Here is a 22,016-nt window from a genome sequence, read left to right as displayed (position 1 = left end):
TGTCCTCTGGTCCTCGATTCACCTACTCTGGGCAAGAGACTGTGCATCAAGCCGATCTATTCATCTCATGATTTTATACACCTCAATAAGATCACCCCTCATCCTCCTGCATTCCAAGGAATAGAATCTCAGCCTACTCAACCTCTCTCTATAACTCAGACTCTCTAGCTCTGGCAACATCCTTGTAAATCTTCTCTGTACCCTTTCCAGCTTATTGTGTAGGATAGAACTAGTGTTTTCTCTGGGTGCTCCGGCTTCCACCCATATTGCAAAGACGTAGGTTAATTGGCTTCTGTAAATTGTCCCTAGAGTGTAGGATAGTACTAGTGTACAAGGTGATTGCTGGTTTGTGCGGACGCTGGGCCGAAGGACTTGTTTCCATGCTGTATCTCTAAACTAAAACTAAACTAGTAATGCCACTGATGAGGCAGCTAAAGATGACTAAGACTCATACTCTGTCTCCAGTAAGTTCTGGAGTAAACATTTGGAGTCATATTCTAGGACTGAAATTCTTGGTCTCATAAATTCATAAGTTATAGAAGCAGAATCAGGCCATTAGGCCCATCAAGTCAACTCTGCCTCAACTACCTTGTTCTAAACTAAACTTTTGTTTTGTGCATATATTTTATTCTGAATAAATAATTTTTCTGATTAAAAAACATTCCTTCGCCTGTCTTTTCTGCTTACAGGTTATCATTAAAATTGCAATTGCAATTGCCACTAGCTCTCTGTGATTTGACTTATTTTTCTGAATGCATTTGCAAGATATGAGTTGAGGGGTGCGTGTACACTGTGCATGGGACGGTGTTTGTGAGACCGGCGCTAGGACCCCGTGGCCGCAGCGTCACCCACATAGCCCCGCCCCCTCAATCGGCGCTGAGCGGATGAAACATGGCGCCGGACGGATGGAAATACTAATGACAGTCGGCAAACTCGCTTCCATTTGTACCATGGTAGGTTGCGGTTCCCGTGGGGGGAGGGAGCTCGCTCGCTCCTCAGTGTGCAGCAGCAGCAACAGAGGCTTCGCCTTGGGGTCGAGGCGGGCCCGGCTTCACCCCCTCTCCCCCGGCTCCTCTCCCGGGCCTGACACGCCAGGCCGAGGGGGGAGGGAATGAGCTGGGAACAGCTCCTCAAGTTGCAGGGAGGCCTAGTTTCCCGGAGCCCGGGCTGATCAGCACCCAGACTCTCCCTGGATGCAGGCACTGGCCCGGGGAAGGGGAGAGGCAGGTGTAGTGGACAGGGAGTTGGGAGTGAGTGAGTGTGAGGGAACCTTTCCTTGGCCCCAACCCTCGTGTTGGGCACTCGGCTGCGGTACATTTATTCTCAACGAAGCCTAACCACGTTCAGAAATGTCCAGGATCAGCAACGTGCAGTCTAACTACCAGCGGTATTGTCTATTCCGCTTGGGCAGTTTACAACCCAGCCGTATGTTTACTGATTTCTCTAATTTCAAGTAACCCTTGCATTCTCTCCGCCCCTCTCCCACTGGGTTGTCCTGCTGGTTTCACTGATTGTATCCTTTCGTTATCACCTCGTCCACAGCCAACAATTGACCATTGTGGGTTCAACCTTTCCTTGGTCATCAGTGTCAGCTCTGGTTTGTCCTTTTCATACCTTTCATTCATTTGTTCCTTGTACCTTTTCCCCTCTCCCCTGACTCTCAGTCTGAAGAAGGGGCTTGACCCGAAACGTCATCTACATCTCTCCTTTTCTCCAGAGATGCTGCCTGACCCGCTCAGTTACTCCAGCCTTTTGTGTCTATCTTTGGTGTAAACCACCATCCCTAGTTCCTTCCTAATCAAGGAACCACCCTGTCAAGCGCCTTCTCAATGTCCTAATTGTTAATTGAGTTTAAGAAAGATTTAATTGGAATTTAAATCCCCACCCCAGATGCTCCCTGCCCCACTGAATTCCTCAAAGCGCACTGTGTTATGCTCAGGATTACAGCATCTGCCGTTTCTTACATATCTCTTTAATTGGAAACTATTTGTGATTGATAATTTTTTGCATTTTGCAGCGGGGGGAAAATCATGTCTGTCGTTTCACTCGTTTAAGTTGCAGTATAATTTGTGGAAATTGTCAAAAATTATATTTTAAATTTTCGGTCCAAGTTAGTGTCAGCACTTTAGATTTTTGTAGTGGAAATTGTATATGCAACAAATTCATTTTGTAGATAGAATATTGTTTTGAAAACGGCTCTCATTTCTTTCCATCCAAAGTAGCTAAATAGAATGGTTTGGCATGTTGCTGACATTATTTACATGTTGCTGACAAAAGCTATATTTGAATATGATCTGATCAGTGATTTTATCAACAGCTTGTGTTATTTGATAGAACAGTTGATTTGTTGTTCATGATTCAAGACACATCCTGAGGATTTCACTCCACAGCTTAATATTTCAATTTCTTGATTCATTTCCTTGTTTCCTGACATTTCATTTTTAGTTATCAGCATATTTTAAGAACTCACAATTTTTGAGTTTGTCCATGTTGTTAACTCTAACACTAGATACAAATGTGGAATTTAAACAGTGTAAACGAGGTGCTAGTGGAATAGATTAGAAATATATCAGATATTTTATCAAGTTGTTAAAGTCACAGCTGTCTTTTAAAGCACTATAGCAGTTTGCTTATGGCTGTAAATTATTAAAATCAGTGTTCTGATATTAAATTGCATTGAAAATGCAATGTTAACATTTATTTTGAGGGGACTAGAATATAAGAGCAAGGATGTTATGCTGAGGCTTGATAAGGTGCTGGTCAGACTACTTTTGGAATATTGTAAGTAGTTTTGCGCCCCATATCTGAGGAGGGATGTGCTGGCATTGGAGATGGTCCAGAGGAGGTTTACGAGAATGATCCTGGGGATGATTGGGTTATCGTAACAATTGACAGCTTTGGGCCTGTACTCGCTGGAGTTCAGAAGGATGAGGGGAATCTTATTGAAATCTACTGAATAGTGAAGCCTAGATTGTGTGGAGGTGAAGAGGATGTTTCCAGTAGTGGCAGAATCTAGTACCATATGACACAGCCACAGAATAAAAGGACGTACCTTTAGAATGGAGATGAGGGGGAATTTTTTTAACCAGAGGGTAGTAAATCTGTGGAATTCATTGCCACCGACATCTATGGAGGCCAAGCCTTTGAGTATTTTTAATGCAGAAATTAATAGATCCTTGATTAGTAAGGGTGTCAAAGGTTAAGCGGTGAAGGCAGGAGAATGGTGTTGAGAAGGAAATATAGATCAGCCATGATCAAACTGCAGAATGGATTTGATGGCCTGAATGGCCTGGTTCTGTTCTTATGACTTATGAACTACTTTCTCAGTTGAGGTCAAAATGATTGAAAACCATTTGATTAATTTAGAAGAAATCTAATTTCATTTGGACGGGTACATGGATAGGATGGGTTTACAGGAATATGGGCCAAATGCAGGCATAGAAACATAGAAACATAGAAATTAGGTGCAGGAGTAGGCCATTCGGCCCTTCGAGCCTGCACCGCCATTCAATATGATCATGGCTGATCATCCACTCAGTATCCCGTACCTGCCTTCTCTCCATACCCTCTGATCCCCTTAGCCACAAGGGCCACATCTAACTCCCTCTTAAATATAGCCAATGAACTGGCCTCGACTACCCTCTGTGGCAGGGAGTTCCAGAGATTCACCACTCTCTGTGTGAAAAAAGTTCTTCTCATCTCGGTTTTAAAGGATTTCCCCCTTATCCTTAAGCTGTGACCCCTTGTCCTGGACTTCCCCAACATCGGAAGCAATCTTCCTGCATCTAGCCTGTCCAACCCCTTAAGAATTTTGTAAGTTTCTATAAGATCCCCTCTCAATCTCCTAAATTCTAGAGAGTATAAACCAAGTCTATCCAGTCTTTCTTCATAAGACAGTCCTGACATCCCAGGAATCAGTCTGGTGAACCTTCTCTGCACTCCCTCTATGGCAATAATGTCCTTCCTCAGATTTGGAGACCAAAACTGTACGCAATACTCCAGGTGTGGTCTCACCAAGACCCTGTACAACTGCAGTAGAACCTCCCTGCTCCTATACTCAAATCCTTTTGCTATGAAAGCTAACATACCATTCGCTTTCTTCACTGCCTGCTGCACCTGCATGCCCACTTTCAATGACTGGTGTACCATGACACCCAGGTCTCGCTGCATCTCCCCTTTTCCTAGTCTGCCACCATTTAGATAATAGTCTGCTTTCCTGTTTTTGCCACCAAAATGGATAACCTCACATTTATCCACATTATACTGCATCTGCCAAACATTTGCCCACTCACCCAGCCTATCCAAGTCACCTTGCAGTCTCCTAGCATCCTCCTCACAGCTAACACTGCCCCCCAGCTTAGTGTCATCCGCAAACTTGGAGATATTGCCTTCAATTCCCTCATCCAGATCATTAATATATATTGTAAATAGCTGGGGTCCCAGCACTGAGCCTTGCGGTACCCCACTAGTCACTGCCTGCCATTGTGAAAAGGACCCGTTTACTCCTACTCTTTGCTTCCTGTTTGCCAGCCAGTTCTCTATCCACATCAATACTGAACCCCCAATGCCGTGTGCTTTAAGTTTGTAAACTAATCTCTTATGTGGGACCTTGTCGAAAGCCTTCTGGAAGTCCAGATACACCACATCCACTGGTTCTCCCCTATCCACGCTACTAGTTACATCCTCGAAAAATTCTATAAGATTCGTCAGACATGATTTACCTTTTGTAAATCCATGCTGACTTTGTCCAATGATTTCACCACTTTCCAAATGTGCTGCTATCCCATCTTTAATAACTGACTCTAGCAGTTTCCCCACTACCGATGTTAGACTAACTGGTCTGTAATTCCCCGTTTTCTCTCTCCCTCCCTTCTTAAAAAGTGGGGTTACGTTTGCTACCCGCCAATCCTCAGGAACTACTCCAGAATCTAAAGAGTTTTGAAAGATTATTACTAATGCATCCACTATTTCTGGAGCTACTTCCTTAAGTACTCTGGGATGCAGCCTATCTGGCCCTGGGGATTTATCGGCCTTTAATCCATTTAATTTACCCAACACCACTTCCCGGCTAACCTGGATTTCACTCAATTCCTCCAACTCCTTTGACCCGCGGTCCCCTGCTATTTCCGGCAGATTATTTATGTCTTCCTTAGTGAAGACGGAACCAAAGTAGTTATTCAATTGGTCCGCCATATCCTTGTTCCCCATGATCAACTCACCTGTTTCTGACTGCAAGGGACCTACATTTGTTTTAACTAATCTCTTTCTTTTCACATATCTATAAAAACTTTTGCAGTCAGTTTTTATGTTCCCTGCCAGTTTTCTTTCATAATCTATTTTTCCCTTCCTAATTAAGCCCTTTGTCCTCCTCTGCTGGTCTCTGAATTTCTCCCAGTCCTCCGGTATGCTGCTTTTTCTGGCTAATTTGTACGCATCATCCTTCGCTTTGATACTATCCCTGATTTCCCTTGTTATCCACGGATGCACTACCTTCCCTGATTTATTCTTTTGCCAAACTGGGATGAACAATTTTTGTAGTTCATCCATGCAGTCTTTAAATGTCTTCCATTGCATATCCACCGTCAACCCTTTTAGAATTAATTGCCAGTCAATCTTGGCCAATTCACGTCTCATACCCTCAAAGTTACCTTTCTTTAAGTTCAGAACCATTGTTTCTGAATTAACAATGTCACTCTCCATCCTAATGAAGAACTCAACCATATTATGGTCACTCTTGCCCAAGGGGGCACGTACAACAAGACTGCTAACTAACCCTGTGTTCAAAAGGGAACTGCAGATGCTGGAATATCGAAGGTACACAAAATTGCTGGGGAAACTCAGCGGGTGCAGCAGCATCTATGGAGCGAAGGAAATAGGTGACGTTTCGGGCCGAAACCCTTCTTCAGACTGATGGGGGGTGGGGAAAGAAAGAAGGAAAAAGGGGAGGAGGAGGAGGGGCCCGAGGGCGGGCGGATGGGAGGGTGGGAGGAGACAGCTAGAGGGTGAAGGAAGGGGAGGAGACAGCACAGGCTAGCCAAATTGGGGGAATTCAATGTTGATGCCATAAGGACGCAAGGACCCCAGTCAGCTGATGTCAGCTGATTTACATCGGTGAGACCAAGCGTAGGTTGGGCGACCGTTTCGCCGAACACCTCCGCTCAGTCCGCAATAACCTACCTGACCTCCCGGTGGCTCAGCACTTCAACTCCCCCTCCCATTCCCAATCCGACCTCTCTGTCCTGGGTCTCCTCCATTGCCAGAGTGAGCAACAGCGGAAATTGGAGGAACAGCACCTCATATTCCGTCTGGGGTCCTTGCGTCCTTATGGCATCAACATTGAATTCCCCCAATTTGGCTAGCCGCTGAGTTTCCCCAGCAATTTTGTGTACCTTTGCTAACTAACCCTTCCTCATTACTCAATACCCAGTCTAAAATAGCCTGCTCTCTCGTTGGTTCCTCTACATGTTGATTTAGATAACTATCCCGCATACATTCCAAAAAATCCAGGCAGATGGGACATGTTGGTCAGCAAGGGCAAGTTGGGCTGAAGAGGCCTGTTTCCATGTTGTATATCGCTATGACTCTAAGAGTGAGCTGTTATGGGGAAATACTAAAGCCACTTTGATTATTGCAGGATCCAAGAAAGAGAAAATTATAAAAACGACCCATCAATTAATTATTGTTTTGTTGCTTGAGAGAGAAAATAATTAACAGGATACTATGAATTTCCATTTTTTTGTTTCAAATAATGCAATAGATGGTCATACAGCATGGAAACAGACGCTTTGGCCCAACTTGCCCATGCTGACCAAAATGCCCCATCTAAGCTGGTCTCCCACTTGGCATGTCACTCTCTAAACCTTACCTATCCATGTACCTGTCCAAGTGTCTTTCATATAGTTTTATAGTAACCGCCTCAACTACCTCCTCTGTCAGCTTGTTCCATATATCCACACCATCTGAGTCAAAATGTTGTCCCTCAGAATCATACTCAATCATGCCCCTCTCACATTAAACTTATGTCCTCTGGTATTTGATTTCCCTACCCTGGATAAAAGAGTGTGCAGTCATCCTATCTATTCTCCTCATGATTTTATGCATCTCTATAAGATCCCTTATCCTCCTATGCTCCAAGGTATAAAGTCCTAATCTGCCCAACCTCTTCCTACAGCTCAGCCCCCCCCCAAGTCCTGGCAACATTCTCGTAAATCTAAATGTAGATATTTTAAGTTGATCTGAATAAAACTAAGAATAAGACTTTTAATATCAAATTTAAAGTATCTTTAAATGCAGCATTTCCATTGTAGTACAGTACTATACTTATTATCTTGATTTAAGTGCAGATTAGAAGTACTATCTAAATCATTATGATGTACTTGCATCCACAACATTCTGACTTGTCTCCAAATCTCATTGCTATACTGATGTTTGAAGTTAAATATGTATGTTTTCCCCAACTTCCTACTCTTTTTTTCTTCTTTAGTCTTGCGAGATACAATGCAGGAACAGGGCCTCTGCGTCGACCAGCGATCACCCCGTACATTAGCACTGTCCTACATAATAGGGACAAATAACATTTTTTTTACAGAAGCCAATTAAACTTGATGGGGAGGGTAGTGCCAGTGATGAGAGGAGGACCAGTCATTAGTGTGGAAAGGTGAGCTTGGAGGTTGTGAGCAGCACTAATCTGAAGAAACTGGCATTATATTTAGCATACATTTCTAGCTAAGTTTCAAATGTTTTCATGTATCATCAGATAATTTCCACTATAAATATTTCAGAAAGCGAGCCATGTAATGGACGGCCAACTCACACTTTCCATTGCTGGGCACCAAAACCTATCTCCGCTGCCAAAATGTGCTTTTATTAGCTGTGTGATACAGTCTTTACCCTTTATTACGTGATGAAATTCGCCTCTTCCAATGTTCCCAGACAACTCATTATAATTGAAATTCTATCTGTCCTTGTACCTCCTTCCTTGACTCCATCCAGGAACCCCGACAGTCCTTTCAGGTGAGGCAGAGGTTCACATATACCTCCTCTAATCTCATCTACCGCATCCGCTGATCCCGATGTGGGCTCCAGTACATTGGCAACACCAATTATAGACTGGGCGACTGCTTCTCTGGACATTTGCACTCGGTCTGCCGAGACCTACGGTATCTCCCAGTTGCCAAACATTTCTACTCCCTTTCCCATTCTCATACTGACCTTTCTGTCCTGGGCTTCCTCCATTGCTTGAGTGAGGTCACTCGCAAATTGGAGGAACAGCACCTCATATTACGCTTGGGTAGCTTAAAACCCAACGGTATGAACATTGAATTCTCTAATTTTAACTAACTTCTACATATACTCCCCTGCCCTTTTCCCTTGCCCCTTCTTTCACCCTAGTCGTTTAAACAGTGCCTCAGCTCTCCATATTGTATCCCTCTGGAGTTCACACCTTCCCTAGCCAACAATGGGCCCACCAGAGCACCACCTTGCCTGAGGTAGTTTTGTGGTTGGCCCTGATTGGTCCTGGTCTTGTTTTCACCTACAGCTGTTCACCCCTCCCTACCACCTACTTCATTCTGAAGATGGGTCCCGACCTAAAACGTCACCTATCCTTTCTCTCCAGAGATACTGCTTGCCCGCTGAGTTGCCCCAGCACGTTGTCTCTATCTTTGGTATAAAACAGCATGTACAGTTTGTATTTGTATAGCAGTTCAGCCAAGCCCATCTGATACTTCCCAGATTTCCTCCTCTCTGCCTAATCCTTGTTTTTTCCCCAGTTCCTAAACCTCTGATAGTGCATAACATTGTTTCTGTATCAAAATTCTTTATAACCACACTTCACCAACAGCCTTATACATTTGAAAGCTTCATGCTCCCATAGCTCATGACACCTAGTGTTACAAACCCTTGTGGTTGTTGCTAATGCTTTGGCCCCTGAAAATAAGAAGACAAATGTATTATTCTAATCATGAAGGTTGGAAGAAAGAATTTCATGTTGCAAGTAAGAATTTCTTGTTGTGTTTCGGTACATAGGACTATAAAACACTCGTGACTCTTGAAATATTCATTGTATATGAATTATGTTTTTAATATATATTTATGTATATGTATGTGTGTATAATATATGTATATAATATATATATTATATACACACACACACACACGTACTTAAAGGAGTGGAATCTTTGTTGTTCTTTATTATAATGCCTTGTACAATGTGTACATGAAAGTAGTAGCTTCACTTAACTCGCATAATTCAAACAAACGTGCATGCTGTGTGTTTGCATGATTACGTTAAGGGGCTTTGTGATCAAAGTTCTCTCTGTGACTTGCTCGGAGTTGCTACCAAATTAATTTGCTGTTTTATAAAATATGCAAGGGGTCGCACAGTGGTGCAGCTGGTAGAGCTGCTGCCTCAAGGTGCCAGAGACCCGGGTTCCATCCTGACCTTGGGTGCTGTCTATGTAGAGTTTGCACATCTCCTTGTGATTGCGTGGGTTTCCTCCGAGCCCACATCCCAAAGACGTGCAGGTTTGTAGGCTAATTGGCCCTTTGTAAAAATTGCCCCAAGTGGGCAGGGAATGGATGTGAAAGTGGGATAACATGGAACTAGTGTGAACGGGTGATCGATGGTTGGCGGCACTCGATGGGCCGAAGGGCCTGTTCCCATGCTGTATCAATCAATTAATTAATCAAAATATGCATTGCCTAAGTGAACTGCAAATATTTTTATTTCTCTTAACTTTGCTTTCTCCATTTGTGTCCTTGGTTTCAGTGTTTCACTGTTGGGGTGGCATGGTGGTGCAGCGGTAGAGTTGCTGCTGTTCAGCGCCAGAGACTCTGGTATTCTTCAGGTGTTCTGGTTTCCTAGTGTGTCGGATAGTGTTAGTGTATGGGGTGATCGCGAAGGGCCTGATTCCGTGCTGTATCTTTAAACAAAACTAAACACTTGCACTGATGTATGATAGGTTGGTAGCATGCAGGTTTACTTTTGACATATACTCAATGCTATTGACGGTGACAGGTGAGGAACCTGGCTGGAATTTCTGTGTATTTATCGTTCAGGTTTTGGGATGTGGGTGGTGTTAGTAAGGCCAGCATGTCTCAACACTCCTGGTTGCCCTTGTACCGTTGATAAGTGACCTAGAAATGATGCAGTCCTGCTAATGAAGGTTTTCTCACGAGTTATCTGGGTAGAATGATTCTGGATTTACATCCAGCAGCAATGAAGGAAGGACTTTGTGTTTGTTTAGATTGTCATGTGTACTAAGGAACAGTGAAAAGCTTTGTTTTGCATCTATCCAAACAGCTCAAATAATACCGTATTTTATTATTGAATGTTCCAGACAGAACGATAAAATTCTTACATGCAACATCACAACAGAATATGTAAAAAATAGTACTCTGTAAACAATATAATAAATGAAAGCAGTGGCATAGAGGTAGAGCGACTGCCTTACAGTGCCAGGGACCTGCGTTTGATCCCGACTAGAGGTGCTGTCTGTACGGAGTTTGTACGTTCTCCCCGTAACCTGAGTGAGTTCCCTCCGAAATCTTCAGTTTCCTCTCGCACTCCAAAGACGTACAGGTTTGTCGGTTAGTTGGCTTGTTGTAAATGTAAAATTGTCCCTTGTGTGTGTTGGATAGTGTTAATGTGCGGAGATCACTGGTGGGCCGAAGGGCCTGTTTCTGCACTGTATCTAAACTAAGCTTTAAAAAAAACTTAAAGCTCTACATGCATACACATGTGTATGCATACATACAATCAAACCGTTTTCAAGCTCCTATAGGCCATTTTCATACTCGGAAATTAGCATCTTGTTCCCTATTGATTTTCCATAGACTTAGCTCAAAAGCTGTGATCGATTTTTGTTTTTTTTAAACTTCCGAGAACGGCAGTCGGAACAATTTTTCAGCGTCAGGTAGTAGCCCGAGAAAATATATCGCGGACAGGCAGGAGAAAAAACGGCATTTTAATCCCGCCCCCCCTCGGAGGCTCCAAAGTCGCGCACATGGCCAGTGACAGAACTGCAGCGCCGCTGAAGGTAAGTTTTGTAACATACCTATATAATAACAGTAAAGAAACTGTTCCTGAATCTGCTGATATGTGCTTTCTAGCCTTTGTGCATTTTGCTCGACGGAAGAGGGAATGATGCGTGAGTAAATGATCTTTGATTATGTTGTTCCTGAATCTGGTGGTTTGGTCTTTCAAGATTTTGTAACTAGTCCTTGATTATGTCAGCTACTTTCACAGGGCAACGTGGTGCAGATGGAGTTGGAGGAGTACAGGATGGTGCCCAAACCATGCGACTGCTGGTCCCAGAAGCGGATCTGCATTCAGTCATTACAATTTCTCCACCCTTTTAAACCTGTACCGTAACATCAGATTCCCTTTATCCTGTACCTATACACTGTGGACGACTTAAATGTAATCATGTAGAGTCTTTCTGCTAACTGGATAGCACGTAACAAAAAAAAACCTTTCACTATACCTTGGGTACATGTGACACTAAACTAAACAGTTGTGATGGATTGGGTGGTTTGATTTTTCTTGGCTGTTTGTGAACAGGACATACTTGGGTTATTTTCCACACTGTTGGGTGGAAGCCAATGTTGTAACTACCAGAACAGCCTGGTGCGAGACCGAGCTGCCGCTGGAGTACATCTTCAAAGCTTTAGCCATGTTGTTTTTTGAGTCCGCAGCCGTTGCTGTATCTTGTGCTCTCGTTATTAAAGACACAGAGTGCCGGAGTAACTCAACGGGTCAGGCAGCATTTCTGGAGAACATGGATTGGTGACATTTTGGGTTGGGACTCTTTTAGTCAGTATCGATCCTAGGCCTGTGGTGCTGTGAGGCAGCAGCTCTATCATCTGCAGCACTGTACCACATGTGACATATAAACTGAGAAATTAGGCAACTTCAAGAAATGGAGGGAAATTGACAACACTTTAAGGCAACACAAAGCAGGTCTTGGCAAGTAAAAACAAGAATCAACTTGTATGAAGCAAGGGGACTATGAATCATGCAAAATATGTTAAGCTTTAACTGTAGGATTTTTGATTGGCATCAGTATAAATCATATTTATGGTGTTGTACAAATGGTTGCTTCTAAACATCCTGGTTTGCCTTTTAAAACATTCAAACACAATATAACATTTGGAGCAAGTTCCATGGTGTTCTATTCAGTTTTTTTAAACCAAGAATGCTATCAGAATTTGATAACTGGTAAAATACACTGCATTTTAAAGATCATTGAACGATGCAGCATGGAAACAGTCCCTTTGGCCGACTGAGTCCACGCCGACTATCAATCACCTGTTCACACTAGTTCTCATCCTCTCCCTACACGCTGGAGGCAATTTACAGAGCCCAATTAACCTTTAGAACATGCAAGAAATGACAGATGAAATGGAGCAGTGCAAAAAAGAGAGTAGATTAGTTCACGGATCACATTCATATATCAAAGTGTTGGCAGAATTAATGTATATAAACAAAAAGATGTGCTTGAATTTTGGAATGTACCCCAGCATTTCCTACCTTTACCGGCACAGTGGTAGAGCTGCTGCCTCACAGCATCAGAGATCTGGGTTCAAACCTGACTACGTGTGCTATCTGTGCAGAGTTTGTACGTCCACCCTGCGACTGTGTGGTTTTCTTCTGCGTGCTCTGGCTTCCTCCCATATCTCAAGGACATGCGGATTAGTAGGTTAATTGGCAGCAGTAAAATTGGCAGGCAGTATTTAGGATGCTAAAGTGGGATCTAATGGCATGGTGGCACAATAGTAGAGTTGTTGCCTTACAGCGCCAGGGACCCGGGTTCGATCCCGGCTACGGTTGCTGTCTGTACAGAGTATGTACGTTCTCCCAGTGACCGCGTGGGTTTTTCCCGAGTGATCTGGTTTCCTCCCACACTACAAAGACGTACAGGTTTGTAGTTCAATTGGCTTTGGTAAAGATTGTAAATTGTCCCTAGTGTAGGATAGTGCTTGTGTACGGGGATCGCTGGTCATAGTGGGCTCTGGGCCTGTTTCTGTGCTGTATCTCTAAACTAAACTCGTATAAGCGTGATCCATGGTCGGTGATGACGGTGGGTTGAAGGGTCTCTTTCTCTCTCTATATATATATATAGAGATATATATATATCTCTAAAAATGAAACTTAAATAAACTAAATGTACATGCAGGATAAAGTGTACTTGAATTTTGGATAATATCCGAGCATTTCCTGCCATTGTTTTCCTTGTTTCCCCCCCTTTGGGAAACATGGCTCTGTTTGATTTAACAACAATTTGTTTTGCATCTGCATGAGTACACATGAAAAGAGTGAGCAAATTATGCACAGCTGGTAACATAATCCCTAAGAGTCTTTCACCATAAAATAGAGAGCAATTACTGTAACAGCTAACAACTTGTATTTGTATATTGCTTTTAATGTAATAAAATATTTCTGGCACTTCAGAAGTATTATCAAGAATTTAACACACAGCCTCAAGAAGGTTTAATAAAATAGAAAGAAGTAATTGATTTTAAGAAGATCTTCAAATAGCAGAGAGCAAGGTGGATGCGCATGACGTGGGAATTGGAGTGTGGAGGAAGGAACTGCAAATGCTGGTTTACAACGAAGATTGTCACAAAATGCTGGAGTAACTCGGCGGGACAGGCAACATCTCTGATGAAAAGGAATAGGTGACGTTTTGTATCAAAACCCTTCTTCCCACGTTCAACGTGAAACGTCACCTACTCCTTGTCTCCAGAGATGTTGCCTGACCCGCTGAGTTACTCCAGAATTTTGTACTTATCTTCCATGGGAATTTGATTTATGGCCACATGCAGTTGGAAACATCCTCTCTAGTGGTAGGATAAACATGCAAAAAGAAACACAGATCTTGGTGGGCTGTGGGGCTGCAAGATAGGATGGGATGGGTAGGGCGGTGAGTGGGGGGGTGGGGAGGAGAATGTTTAAAAGCGATCAAAACTTTTTAAATTAATTTGTTGTTGGACCCATAATCAGTGAGCACATGGGTAATGGGTAAGTAGGACTTGGCGAGAATTAGGATGTGGATAACAGAACACGAATAAGCCTGAAGATAGATGCAGAATGCTGGAGTAACTCAGCGGGTCTGGCAACATCTCTGGAGAAAAAGAATAGGTGACGTTTCAGGTTGGAACCTTTCAGAAGGAGAATCCCGACCCAAAACATCACCCATTCTTTTTCTCCAGAGATGCTGCCTGACTCGCTAAGTTACTTGAGCATTTTGTGACTATCTTCGATATAAACCAACATCTGCAGTTCCTTCCTACGCACAAATAAGTCTGAACTTTTGTTGGTTGGAAGGTGGGTGGGGTGGGAGAGGAAAGCGGGTGCTCCAGTTTCCTCCTACATTCCAAAGACATGCAGGTTTGTTGGTTAATTGGCTGCTGTAAATTGTCCCTAGTGTGCCGGATAGAACTAGTGTATGGGTGATCGCTTGTCGGTGCGGAATCGGTGGGACGTAGGGCCTATTTCCACGCCGTGTCTAAACTAAAGGAAACTAATTCCTGAAAAACTTCAAAAACTTTGAGAAAATAGTTAACACTTAATTAGTTTGTTTGTTCATTGTCAAAATCTTTCTACAGCTTTGAGTTTGGAAGGGTGCTGTAAATAAGTAATTACTTGCAACATATTGTTCTTGTGGACTGTAAGTAGCTCTGTATATTTATTACAGTAAAGTCTTGTGCAATAATGAGAGGCAATTCACAAGAAAGTCCATGTTTTAGCACATTAATGGGGCAGCTTGAGTCTGCCTTCCAGTGGAAAACTGAAGGTTATACCTGCACTGAACCATGTACTTCAGATACCAAGTGAAAAAGTTCTAGGAGCAGAAATAGGCCATTCAACCCAAGTCTACTCTGCCATTCAACCATGGCTGGTCTATCTTTCCCTCCCAACCCCATTCTCTTGTCTTCTCCCCATAACGCCTGACATCCTTACTAATCAAGAATCTGTCAATCTCTGCCGTGAAAATATGCATTACTTGCCCACCACAGCCTCCAGTAGCTATGAATTCCACAGCTGTCTGTCGCAAAGAATTCCACAGATTCACCACTCTGATGAAATAAATTCCTCGTTATCTCATTTCTAAAGATACATCCTTTTATTCTGAGATTATGGCCTCTGGTCCTAGACGGTCCCACTAGTGGAAACATCGTCTCCACATTCAGTCTATTCTGGCCTTTCACTATTTGGTAAGTTTCAATGAGGTCCCCATCTCAGCTTTTTAAACTCCAGCGAGTCTAGGCCCAGAGCCGTGAAATGCTCATCATATGTTATATTAGCAGAGGTTTGCAAATTCCATTTTAACTTGCTGTTTCACGCAAAAAAAGTGTGTTCATATTTTGATTTTTCAGCTTCATCATTGTTTACAGACATTCAAAACAAATCATTAATTATTTTTTCTTTCTTTTTAACCAGGGCATCAATGCCTCTGCTTTGGAGAAAGAGATTGGGCCAGAACAGTTTCCAATTAACGAGCATTATTTTGGTTTAGTAAATGTAAGTATTTGATATTTTTAAATAGCACAAACAAATTCAATAGATTATTGTATCTGGCATTCGGGCAGCGTGGTGGCGCAGCAACAGAGTTGCTGCCTTATAGCGCCAGAGACCCAGGTTCGATCCTGACTATGGGCACTGTCTGTACGGAGTTTGTGCATTCTCCCTGTGACCATGTCGGTTTTCTCCGGGTGCTCTGATTTCCTCCCACACTCCAAAGACGTACAGGTTTGTAGGTTAATTGGTTTCGGTAAAAGTGTAAATTGTCCCCAGTGTGTGGGGATCGCTGGACATTTCCGCGATGTATCTCTAAACTAAATTTTATAAATGGCTGAAGAGCAGTCTTAAAAATCTTGGCTTTCATCTTATGACTCTCCAAACTAACAGTTATAGCCAAGGATTTAAGAGTCAACATTTTTGGCAGAGAGAATACAGAGAAACATGTAACTTTATTAAAAAGTAATATATGCCTTTTAAATTACAAGCACTAAGGAATAGAATACTAAAAGCTGTGATATCTGCGTTTTCAGCCGCACACCGAGTGTGCACCTCAGTCGTTGAGATTAAAAATCAAGTACTACTTGAAATCGAAAAGGAGAGTAGGCCTCTGAACCGAGTTTCCATTGGGTCAAAAACAGAGTACAAAGTGAGATTATCTCCTAATAATTCTCAGTCTCAACTATGATTCCTATTGAAAATAGTCATGCTATGCCAGGCTGTTCTTGAGTGTGTTTCTCCATTCTCCCTAGTGTTTTTTGATAAGTGTCTTAATTTCCATGAGAACAAAATGACATGGTATTGACAAAATTGGCATAACAATGGAACCTGTTATGACCTTTTTTTAATAGTCAACACTGTGTTCCCTTCATTGATCTCTCAAGCTAAATTGCAAAATTATATTACTGAGGGATCGACCAGTGAGGCTTTATGACTGGAGATGATAAATCAGAAAGGTGCAATCACTTTGTTGGCATTATGCTACAGGCCCTCAAATAGTCAACATCAATTAGGGAAACTTATGTAATACATAAGTTATAGGAGCAGAATTAGGCCATTCGGCCCATCAAGGCTACACCACTGTTCAATAATGGCTGACCTATCTTTCCTTCAAACCACATTCTCCTGCCTCCCACCTCCCCCTCCCCATAACCACTGAAACCTTAACTAATGAAAAATCTGTCAATCTCACCTTAAAAATATCCATTAACTTGGCCTTCACAACTGCCTGTGGCAATGAATCCCACAGATTCACCACCCTCGAAAGAAATTCCTCCTCATTGCGTTTCTAAAGGTACGTCCTTTTATTCTGAAGCTATGGCCTCTGATCCTAGACTCTCCCACGAGTGGAAATATCCTCTCTGCATTTACTCTATCCAGGCCTTTCACTATTCATAGGGAGATTGCAGAGAGTTGCAAGATTGTTTTTTGGACTGGAAGCCTTCAGCCCAACTTGCCCACATTGGTCAACTTGTCCCATCTACACAAATCCCACCTCCCTGCGTTTGGCCCATATCCCTCAAACCTGTCCTATCCGTGTACCTGTCTAAATATTTTTGAAGCGTTGCAATATGTGTGGGAAATTAAAAAGCTGGGTAGGTGGGGTGAAGGATGGCAAACGGAGTGTGGATTTAGGTCATTGGAGCCCAAGTTTACCTGATGCTGTATTTCACAACTGTGGTTTTATTTTTTGTATGTGCTAACAATTTCCAGCCATTTAATAAGGCACTTACTGAATCAGGCAGAATATTCATTGAAAGAGTCGGTCTCTTTGCAATTGAAATTCTTTACCATCTGGCTACGTTACCTCCTACATATTCCGACACATGAAACAGCTTGTGTTCCATTCACATTGGGCTGATCCAAGTTTATAGAGGATGAGGAAGAAAAGCTCTGAGCGTAAGTTCATAAGGTATAGGAGCAGAATTGGCCTTTTGGCCCATGAAATCCGCTCCGCCTTTCAATTGTGGCTGATCTATCTTTCCCTCTCAACCCCACTCTCCTGCCTTCTCCCCATAACCCCTGACACTCTTGTAGTCTGATAGCATTGTATCTGCCATTTGTGGGTCTCTTTCTACTCATTTTATGCATTTCATTTAGGTTGACATTTAAACAAAACTCCACAAGAAATTTAGATTCAAATAGCAGCATAAAAATTGACCTATATTGCAGCCTGATTTCAGTGCACTAAGTCCAAGAAAATTTGACGATATTTTAGAATAACTAATTGAAGGTTTTAATTTTGCATGCATTATCATTGTATGTTTACTTTGAATTAAAATACAACCTTTTTGACTCTTTCCTGGATTGGGAATAATTAGTGGTGCATAGGTAGAGTTGATGCTTTCCAGCGCCAGAGATCTGGGTTTGATCCTGAACACTGGTGATGTCTGTATGGAGTTTGTGCTTTCTTCTTGTGACCACGTGGATTTACTTCGAGTCGGGGATCGAAACTAACGGTTGCCCGGGTTCCAGTTAAGGGTACAGAGAGTTAAGGGTACAGTGCTTGTTAGTAAAGGTCCAGTTGAAGGATTAAGATTTTTATAGTGGGAGTGAGTTGATTTAATTTGGGGGTAAGCCATGGCAATTGAGATCGGCCCATGGTTTGCTCAACCTGCAACATGTGGGAGATCAGGGATATGGTCGGTGTCCCTGGTGAATACATGTGCAGGAAGTGTGTCCAGCTGCAGCTCCTGGCAGACCGCATTGAACGATTGGAGCTGCGGTTGGATCCATACTGGAGCATCCACGATGCTGAGAAAGTCGTGAATAGCACGTACAGTGAGTTGGCCACACTGCAGGTAAAAGTTAAGCGGACAGAAAGGGGATGGGCGGCCACTAGCCAGCAAAGCAGTAGGCAAGTAGTGCAGTAGTCCCCTGCGGTCATCTCCCTCCTAAACAGATATACCATTTTGGATACTGTTGGGGGAGATGGCTCATCAGGGGAAGGCAGCAGCAGCTAAGTTCATGCCGCCGTGGGTGGCTCTGCGGCACAGGAGGGGAGGAAAAAGAGTGGAAGGGCTATAGTAATAGGGGATTCAATTGTAAGGGGAATAGATAGGCGTTTCTGCGGCCGCAAACGAGACTCCAGGATGGTATGTTGCCTCCCTGGTGCAAGGGTCAGGGATGTCACTGAGCCGCTGCAGAACATTCTGGAGGGGGAGGGTGAACAGCCAGTTGTCGTGGTGCACATTGGCACCAACGATACAGGTAAAAAACGGAATGAGGTCCTACAAGATGAATTTAGGGAGCTAGGAGATAAACTTAAAAGTAGGACCTCAAAGGTAATAATCTCTGGATTACTACCAGTACCACGTGCTAGTCAGAGTAGAATTAGGAGGATATTGCAGGTGAATACGTGGCTTGAAAAATAGTGCAAGGGGGAGGGATTCAAATTTCTAGGGCATTGGAACCTGTTCTAGGGGAGGTGGGACCAGTACAAACAGGACGGTCTGCACCTGGGCTGGAATGGAACCCATGTCCTTGGGGGAGTGTTTGCTAGTGCTGTCGGGGAGGATTTAAACTAATGTGGCGGGGGATGGGAGTATGAGCAGAGAAACGGGTGTAAAATGAGGGTAGAAGCAATAGGTAGCAAGGTAAAAAGTAAAAGTGGCAGGCAGAACAAATCCAGGGCAAAAATCAAAAAGGGCCACTTTTCAACATAATTGTATAAGGGCTAAGAGTGTTGTAAAAACAAGCCTGAAGGCTTTGTGTCTCAATGCAAGGAGCATTCGTAATAAGGTGGATGAGTTGAATGTGCAGATAGTTATTAATTAATATGATATAGTTGGGATCATGGAGACATGGCTCCAGGGTGACCAAGGCTGGGAGCTGAATATTCAATATTCAGGAGGGATAGACAGAAAGGAAAAGGAGGTGGCGTAGCGTTGCTGGTTAGAGAGGAGATTAACGCAATAGAAAGGAAGGACATTAGCTTGGAGGATGTGAAATCTATATGGGTAGAGCTGCGAAACACTAAGGGGCAGAAAACGCGAGTGGGAGTTGTGTACAGGCCACCTAACAGTAGTAGTGGAGTTGGGGATGGCATCAAACAGGAAATTAGAAATGCGTGCAACAAAGGTAAAACAGTTATAATGGGTGACTTCAATCTACATATAGATTGGGTGAATCAAATTGGCAGGGGTGCCGAGGAAGAGGATTTCTTGGAATGTATGCGGGATAGTTTTCTAAACCAACTTATAGAGGAACCAACAAGAGAGCAGGCTATTCTAGACTGGATATTGAGTAATGAGGAAGGGTTAGTTCGCAATCTTGTTGTGTGTGGCCCCTTGGGCAAGAGTGACCATAATATGGTTGAGTTCTTCATAAGGATGGAGAGTGACATAGTTAATTCAGAAACAAGGGTTCTGAACTTAAAGAAAGGTAACTTTGAGGGTGCGTTCAAACTGGGTATCTTCATTGCAGTTCACAACATGTACATCTAATCTGAATGTGCGATAATGTGGCGTTTTGACACCTTTAAACATTACCAAAAGAACATTTGCTGCAGTTATGTCCTTTGGCCATCTCTTGTCAGTTAGTGTAATGTTTAACCAGTCAGATGGGTATAATCGATTTTAACAGCTATTGTCATAAAATGCCTTTAGAAATTTCCTTGCAACCTGTATATTTTGTTATGGATAAATTATGTGGGAAGCGAGAGTGTTTCTGTACCAATAGCAATAACGACCCATGCTATGGCCATGTCATGGTAATTTTCGGTCCTTCACAGAAAACATGTTTGCATCAATCTGTAGTGTGCATGGTTAAGCATATACGTTACCATGGTCCAGAATTTATTTAAACGGGTTGATCATACGCTAAAATAATCCAACCACATTTTTGTTTGGAAGTGGAAAGAACTAATAGAAATCGCATTAATTGCAATGTGTAAAAAGAGTTGAGATACTGTATTATAATTTTGCAGCATGTCATTGTGGTATATATCATGTCTTGATTGGTGAATATGTTTAGTTTGTGACTTTATTTGAAGCAGAAATAATATGTGAATGCTTCATTGGGCATAATTCCGACTGGTAACTACGCACTTCATCCGAGCACATTATCGCACGCGTCATACAAACCATCTTAAATGACCACCTAAACTGTCATTTGGCAACCTAAAAAGCTGCCAAGGTTGTCTGGCTGGGAACAGGGGAAAAAAGTTAAGTGAGAGCCCTGTGAGTGCTCCAGTTTCTTCCTACATTCCAAAGACGTACAAGTTTGTCAGTTAATTGGCTTCTGTAAATTGTAAATTGTCCCTAGTGCTAGTGTACAGGGTGATTGCTGGTCCTGTGGACTTGATGGACCAAAGGGCCTGTTTTCACGGTGTATATGTCTAAAGTAAAGTCTTAAATTAAGGGATAATATTATTTTAACAATAGATATGTTATGATTCCAGAATAGCTGGAAAATAATGATAATTTTCTTGTGCATCGTTGTAAAGTTTTATTGTAATGAACTGCTTTTTGACACTTTTAACTTGTTGTGTCCTCTCTTGGTTTCAGTTTGGGAATACTTGCTACTGTAATTCAGTCCTTCAGGCACTTTACTTTTGTCGTCCATTCCGAGAGAAAGTCCTAGCGTACAAGAATCAGCCAAGGAGAAAGGAAAATCTACTCACGTGCTTGGCAGATCTCTTCCACAACATAGCCACGCAAAAAAAGAAAGTGGGCGTGATACCCCCTAAGAAGTTTATAACAAGACTACGAAAAGAAAATGGTACGATTTTTTTTCTTTAAAAAAGGGAATTAGATCTGTTTAAATTGGTATCCCATTATCAGAAATTCAGTCAATTTAATAATTTATGAATAATTCTCATAATAAGTCTTTTGTCAACATAAGTGGATTGTTGGACGGGTCACTGGAGTAAAGAAACAATTTATTTGGTTTAGTTTAGTTTAAAGATACAGCGTGGAAACAGGCCCTTTGGCCCACCGTGTCCATAAACCCACATGTCCTTGCAACGTGGGTGGAAATCGGAACACTCAGAGAAAACCCACGTGGTAATAGGGAGAACATGCAAACTCCATGCAGACAGCATTCGTAGTCGGGATCGAACCCGGGTCTCGTGCCTTTAGGGAGCAACGCTACTGCTGTGGCACTGTGCTGCCTACTTGATTTGTCAGACTTTTTATGTGTTGCTTTAGCATCTTGGATTGATTTTAATATTTGTATGGCACAGTAATTACAAAATAAATCAGAGGTTATCTGAATAACCTGAAGTCTCAATACACTAAAACTCCAGTAACTCAGTTATTGATGATTTGGAAATCATATGGTTTGGCATCTGGTCCCTTGACAATTTAGACAGCAGGAACTGCAGATGCTGGAATCTTGCGTAGAGCATAAAATGCTGGAGGGCCTCAGTTGGTGAGGCAGCATCTCAGGAGGACATGGTTAGGTGATGTTTTGGGGTTGGGACCTTTCTTCTGATCTTAGGTTACACAACAGGTCAGGCAGTATCCCTGGAGAACATAGATAGGTGATGTCT

The 22,016-nt window shown here is 42.7% G+C and overlaps 1 protein-coding gene across 2 annotated transcripts in view; it reads left to right on the top strand.

The window, feature by feature from the left end:
* Positions 1-861: 861 nt before the first annotated feature.
* The window catches only part of usp12 (ubiquitin specific peptidase 12), a 41,680-nt gene continuing 20,525 nt past the window's right edge, over positions 862-22,016 (top strand). For both annotated transcript variants that reach the window (XM_033022818.1, XM_033022817.1), the window contains exons 1-3: positions 862-953; positions 15,446-15,526; positions 21,031-21,244. In XM_033022818.1, the coding sequence (XP_032878709.1) occupies positions 885-953; positions 15,446-15,526; positions 21,031-21,244 (364 nt within the window). In that variant the 5' untranslated portion in view covers positions 862-884. The remainder of the gene's footprint in view (positions 954-15,445; positions 15,527-21,030; positions 21,245-22,016) is intronic.

Source organism: Amblyraja radiata, chromosome 6 (assembly GCF_010909765.2).
Source record: "Amblyraja radiata isolate CabotCenter1 chromosome 6, sAmbRad1.1.pri, whole genome shotgun sequence".
In the NCBI taxonomy this organism is placed as follows: Eukaryota; Metazoa; Chordata; class Chondrichthyes; order Rajiformes; family Rajidae; genus Amblyraja; species Amblyraja radiata.
Note: the sequence above shows the minus strand (reverse complement) of the source record. Positions and strands in the feature narration are given on the sequence as shown.